General features: G+C 48.9%; 1 protein-coding gene across 1 annotated transcript in view; it reads right to left on the bottom strand.

Annotated features, from left to right (window-relative positions):
* CACNG1 (calcium voltage-gated channel auxiliary subunit gamma 1) overlaps positions 1-6,719 on the bottom strand; it is an 11,797-nt gene that overhangs the window by 3,112 nt on the left and 1,966 nt on the right. The window contains exon 2 of the mRNA XM_007455279.1: positions 72-146. Within this exon, the coding sequence (XP_007455341.1) occupies positions 72-146 (75 nt within the window). The remainder of the gene's footprint in view (positions 1-71; positions 147-6,719) is intronic.

Genomic DNA, 6,719 nt, shown 5'->3' with positions numbered 1-6,719 from the left:
GGTGATTTTCGGGTTCAGCAGCGCGAGGGGAGCCACGTTTCCTCCCCTCCCTGCTCTCCACACGGGCTCACCTTTCTGAGTGGTAACTTCGAAGATCTCCGAGCTCTCGCCTGGGTTAAAATGCCTGAAGTAGGAACAGTTTTTCTCTGCAAAGGAGGGAGAGAGCCTATGAGTTGAGAGAAACTGCTGCAGCCCGGGCAGCAGCTCAGCCGAGAGAGGGTGGGTGCAGTTCCCCCAGGGGGCTTCTGCTCCCCAAACCCCGACTCTGGGCTGAAACAAACATGTTTCACCAACCCTTAGACCAAAACGTTGGTAGGAAAGAGGGTTGCATAAGAGGCTGGGAGATCATCAGGGAGCTGAGGCTGATTGAGTCCAGGGGGCAGAGAGCACTGGGGTGCTGAGCCCATTAGGCAGACAGGGAAACTGAGGCCCAGAGCTCAAGTCATCTGTTAGGGGGTACAGGACCCATGGTCAAGCAAGGGCCAAACAGTGGTTCTCAGCCAGGGCTGATTCTGCCCCCAGAGGACACTGGGCGGTGTCTGGAGACATTTTTATGTCACAACTGGGCAGGGCTGCTACCGGCATCCAGTGGGTAGAGGCCCGGGGTGTGCTGAGCATCCTACCATGTACAGGACAGCCCCCTACAACACAGAATTACAGGCCCCCAAATGTCAGTAGTGGTGAGGTTGAGAAACCCTGGTTCACATCCAGTCTAGGGCTGGGTTTCTTATCTGCATCCAGGCCCACCCTGAGGCACTGGGTGTGACCTGGGAAGCAAAGTGTTTTTTTTTTTTTTCTTGCGTTATGCGGGCCTCTCACTGTTGTGGCCTCTCCCATTTGCGGAGCACAGGCTCCGGACGCGCAGGCTCAGCGGCCATGGCTCACGGGCCCAGTCGCTCCGCGGCATGTGGGATCTTCCCGGACCGGGGCACGAACCCGCGTCTCCTGCATCGGCAGGCGGACTCTCAAGCACTGCGCCACCAGGGAAGCCCGCAAAGTGTTCTTCAAGAACTTTCCAGGAGATTCTTGTGTTCAGCCAGGTTTAGAAGCCTGGCTGCCGGCCCCTTAAAATGCCCTTCAAAGGGCTTTTCTGAGTGGGCCCTCTCTATGGACTTGGGTGAAGGGCAGAGAAGCTCTAACTGAGGGCCAAACATGATCAAAAGCTCATTTCATGAGGCCCTCAATGCCTGTGGCCATAGAAACAGCCCAGATAAGACCTCCCCAGGTGAGCTGCTTGGCCCACCTGATTAGTGTCAGAAAGGCCGCGAAGATCTGTCCTGGCAGTAGGACCAAAAATATGGATTTGATGGGGGGGCAGAGGAAGAACTCGGAACAAAGAAATTCACACTGATTTTCAATATAATTTCTCTCCCATTCTTCTCCTTTAATTCCTCGTATAACTAGATACACTGTAAAAGCAAAGGATAGTCACTGCTTATTGAATACAGTTTAACATTCTATCCTCTTGATTTAGGAAGTAGATGAATGGGTTATTTTATACTATTTTGTTTCTTTAAAAAAAAAAACTAAATTAGGTTGCTTTTTATTTCTGTGAGGCCCTTCATTGAATTCTTTTTCCTGTGGATCCTTGAACCTCAGTAGAAAAACATCTCTGCTCCTAGTTTATATGGCCTCTAGTTTGTGCATCCATTTCTTTACCTACATTCAAATGATCACCAGGTGTTTGATGCCTCGTTTCTTTTGGAAACAAACCTGGGTTTTGCGAAGTCAGCTTTCATTGGGGTCCAGGCTTCCGTCTGCCTGACCTGTATAACCTTGTTCCACTGAAGCCTGTGGCCTCCGTTTCCCCTCCCCCAATGTCAGGGTTACTTCTGCTCCCCTAAGTCCAGGAAGAGAGTGACCCCGGGAAATGGAGCCTGGTTTAGCAGCAGTAAATGTTCCATGAGGTAAACAGCCTTTTCTTTGAGCTTCTATATTTAAATGACTTTCCTTTTGAGCTGAGTTACCTGGGGTGTGTGACTGCCGCTGGTGATTCAGGAGTGATGCTGTGCTTTTCTCTCTCGCAGCTTCTGGTGTTACTTTAAAGCATAATGGAACCCTCTTATATTTGTTAGATTATTAGCTGTAGATTCTCTTGAATCCCTGCTTCAAAATGGCTCGTGCGAAGTTACAGGTCTCCTCATGTCCCCCTCTGGACAGAGGAGAACTTCTGTTTCCTTCTTTAAGGGCCAATCTCGGTCGTCACTGAAAACCCTCTGAAAAGAACTGACTGAATTCAAGTGTGTTTCACGGTCAGTTCCCTCCCTGACGACGCACAAGCCAAGTTAAAAGCGTTCGTTCGGCACGAAAGGCCCGGAGATAAAGGCCCATCGGGAGCCCGGCCAAGGCCCAGCTGTCTGGCAGGTCCGCGTTGCCGAGGCTCCTCTTGCACAGGTAGTGTTCGGGGTGTCGGCCCCCCGCCAGACAAACACCGGGCTCCTGGGGGAGCCACCCTGCAGACTCGGGGGTGGGGGCGTGGGCCCAGGTGCAGTCTCCCCGTCCCTCCCTTCCTCTCTCCAGTGCTCTCTGGGGGCGCTGGGGGGCACCCACGCAGGGCACCTGGAAGCCTCAGCTTCTCTCTCGTGTGGCTGGTCCTCGGGCTTGAGGATGGGTGAGCCAACCCCGTCTACTCTCTTGTACTTAGCAGACGAGGAAGGCCAGCGGCCTCTGAACCAGGAGAAGCGTCCGCTGCAGGGCCCTGTGGCTGCCCGTTGGAGACCACAGACCCTTTGCGGTCCCGTTCGGGACAAATCGGCTCAGGCACCTGCCACTGTCACTCAAGAACTGCCTGGGGTCCTGTTGGGATGGGCAGTCCCTGCCCCCGCCCCTTAGCCTGGGTGCTGGCGGGGTGAACCTCATCAAGGGCAACTTGAAAAGGAAGGACATTTGAGATGGGCCTGCATGGGTAGCGGGTGGGAGGGAGAGACTGCGTGCAGACTGTGAGCCTTCTCGCCTCTGCCTCTCTGACGTCCCTCTGCCCCCTGCGCCCGGTCTACATCCCACCTGCTCAGCACTTGCAGCTGTGCCTCATGGGCTCCAGCCCCTTCACTGGGCAGAAGGAGCAAGTGCTGTGGACCAGGTTGGCAGAGATACCAACGCCGGGGTGGTGACCTGGGACCAGAATTGAGCTCCGAGGCTCCTCCAGCCTCCTTGTGTCTGCAGATGGCTCACAGTGATTTTAATATTTGTATTTCTTTTTTTCTGTGTTTCAGAAGTGTCTACCATGGGCAGTCTTAAGACTCAGTGGTCTAAAAACTTTAAGTGGATTATTCCTTTAAAAAATGCCGTAAATCAGTTATTGGGGTTGGACTATTCTGCTCACCAGAGATTCTGATTAAGGGAGGGACTGACTATGCAGAACCGTATCTGCCAATTTCAGAGAACTAGAACAGAAGCACATTTAGCTCCAAGCTGAACTGGAGTTAATACAGATCTTTCTCTGATAGTTGGAACAGCTTGTATGATTAGGGGATGCCTCTGGGTTATCACTGAGAATGTATCAACCCAATGCTGGTTGATGCAGACTTTAATATATTAAAAAAATTTTTTTTTAAAAACACCTCGTTGATTTGCACAAAACCAAGGGAACGAGTGCTCTGGGATCAGAAGAAACGTTTCACCCACTTGTTACTTGCATCAGTGCCAGGGCTGTCTTCACCCTTTCTGTAAAAGAAGTCCTTGATGCTCCCGATTAGTGGTTTCTCGGTGCTCTGTGTTCCCCCGTCCCTCTGACTGAAAGGGGTTGGAGAAATCCTCAAGACCTGACGCCAGAGCCTCAGAGCGTTGCTGTTGTATGGGGGAGAAGTCTAGTTATGGCCAGTCGCCAGCATGGGCTCCTGCGGATGGGAAAGGGAGCCTCTGAGATCCTTGGGGTCACAGGAGTGCCGTGTTCTTTCATCTGGCTCGAGTCCAGCCCCACGTACTAGGAGAGAAGATGGGCCACTAGAGAAACTGGGCACTGCTGCTGCCTTGTGCTCAAGAGGCAGAGGCGGAAAAGAAAGAACATTCCACCCAGCCCAAGGGCAAGGGATGACGCTTCTGAGGATTCACTGGGCTTGCAGACAGGCAGCCTCTTCTGACAACTGGGAAGCCCCTGCTCGCACTCTGGAGACACTGGAATTGACCCCAGATACTGATGCTGTGCACGGCAGTCCTTCTAAGACTCGTGGTCAGTGGAAAACCCAAATTAGGCATTTGTGTCCTCAGAGCCTCCAGCTTTCTGAGGCTGAGTACGACCTTGAAAAGCTTCCTCTGTTTCACCAGCTCTCGATGCAGCTTCCTCTAAATCACGGCATGTCAAAGTTGGTCTCTAATGTGTTTGCTTGGGTCAGCAGCTTTTGGGAACGCTGTTTGTGTGTGCAGTGGAGGGTGTGCGGAGGGACTGCAGAGCAAAGAAACTCTGGATTTGAGACCTTAGCCTCGGGAAGACGCCTCTGAGCCTCAGTTTTCTCACACGTAGAATGAGGACCCCCTGTAGAATCCAAGTCTCCTCACCGGGTGGTTGTAATAAGTAGTATAATGTAGCAACTAAGGTGAATTTTAGGTGTATGGGTCCTGGCTGCTCTGCCATGGTAATTGTGTGACCTCAGTCAAGTTACTCAACTTCTTTGTCCCTTGCTTTCTTTATCTGTAAGATTGGCTGATGATATTATCATGGACCTTGTAAAGGATTTTGTGAGGATCTGATGATTCTGATTACTGTCTATCTATCTATCTGTCATCCATCTATCATCACCTGTCATCCCACTGCCTTCTGGCCTCCATGGTTTCTAGGAAAAATAAGCTGTTTAATCTTACTAAGAATTTCTTGTACGTGATGAGTTGCTCCCTCTTGTTGCTTACAAAATTCTGTGTCTCTATCTTTCAATGGTTTGATTATGATGTGCCTAGGTATGAATTTATCCTGCTTGGAGTTCATTAAGCTTCATGAATTTGTAGGTTAATGTTTTTCATCAAATTTGGGAAACTTTCAGCCATTATTTTTCACGTAACCTTCCTGTTCCTCCCCTGCCCCCATCTCTCTCCCTCTCTCCTCTTTTTCTGAGACTGCTATTATGCATATGTTAATACGTTTGATACTGTCCCACAGGTCTCTGAGGCTCTGTTCATTTTTCTTTCCTGTCTGTTCCTTAGACTAGCTAATCTCAATGGACCTATCTTCAGGTTCACTGGGTTTTTTCTTCTATCTGCTACATAACCCTCTAGTGAATTTTTCACTTCAGCTGTTGTACTTGAAAACTCCGGAATTTCTCTTGGGTCTTTTAAAAATCGTTTATATCTCTTTATTGATATTCTCTGTTTCATGAGATATCATTCTCATCTTCATTTTAGTTCTTTAAACATGGTTTCTTTCAGTTCTTTGTATCTAAAATAGCTGATTGAAAATCTCTATCTAGTTAAAGTCCAATATCTGGGCCTCCTTAAGGATCTATTGGCTGCGTCCCTCATCCCGACCCCCACCCCACGTATGTGCCATGCTTTCTTTGTTCTTTGCATGCCTTGTAAACTTTTTTAATTTAAAATTTAAAACTCAATATTTTAAACAATATAATGTAGCAACGCTGGAAATTAGATGTTCACCCTTCCCCAGAGTTTGCTCTTGTGGCTGTTGGTTACTGTTGCTTGTTAAATGATATTTCTGAGTTAATTTTGTGAAGTCTGTATTCACGTACGGCCACTGAAATCTCTGCTCAATTAGTTTGGTGGTCAGCTCACAGAGATTTCCTAAAATGTTTGGAACCAACACATCTCCCAGTCTTTACTGAGGGGCTTTGTGCTAAGCAGAGGACCAAGCACTCAGCTAAATAGCCTACATTTCTGCCTTAGTCTCTTTTTTCTTTCCCTCCCTCCCTCCCTCCCTTCCCTTCCTTCCACTCTCTCTCTCTCTCTCTCTCTCTCTCTCTCTGTCTCTCTCTCTCTCTCTCTCTCTCTCTCTTTCTTTTCTCATACAGCTGTTGGTTTTCGAGGCTATGACAGAGTCAGGGAGGGGAGAACAGGAATAGTGCAGGTTAAGACACCACAAAGCTCATTGTTCCCACTGAGATTCACCAGTTTTTCTTGAATAAGCACTTGCTGGATTGCTGCAAGACTGGTTAATTTCTAGAGTTCTGAAAAAGTTTGTTCTGACCATTTTGGCTACTGTTCTCGTTGTTTTTATGGAGAAGAGGAGTTTTGGAGGTTTTACTCTGTCATTTTTTCTGATGTCATCCGAAGTTAATATACGTAAGGCACTTTAAAGGCAATGTTTGGGGGACTTCCCTGGTGGTCCAGTGGTTGAGAATCTGCCTTCCAATGCAGGGGACACAGGTTGGATCCTTGGTCAGGGAACTAAGATCCCTGCCACGGGGCAGCTGCAACTACTGAGCCCTCACGCCTCAAGTGGAGAGCCCATGTGCCGCAAACTACAGAGCCCATGTGCTCTGGAGCCTGCACGCCACAACTAGAGAGCCTGCTTGCCACACGAACTGCTGCAACTAAGACCCAACGCTGACAAAAATAAATAAATAAATAAAATAAGTATTTAGGGAAAAAAAAACAATGTTTGGCAGATAGTGCTATGTTTGTATTTGCAGTTGTTGATGTTGTTGTTAATAAGTGAGAGAACACAAGTGAACTCTGTTCCTCCCTCTGGAAAAGAGTGATCCAACAGAGCACAGGAAGGGTGGGGGGGAAGGAAAAAGATGTCCACTTGCAGAGAAAGGAGGGAAGAAGGCAGGGAT

This window comes from Lipotes vexillifer, unplaced genomic scaffold (assembly GCF_000442215.2).
Source record: "Lipotes vexillifer unplaced genomic scaffold, Lipotes_vexillifer_v1.1 scaffold664, whole genome shotgun sequence".
NCBI lineage: Eukaryota > Metazoa > Chordata > Mammalia > Artiodactyla > Lipotidae > Lipotes > Lipotes vexillifer.
Note: the sequence above shows the minus strand (reverse complement) of the source record. Positions and strands in the feature narration are given on the sequence as shown.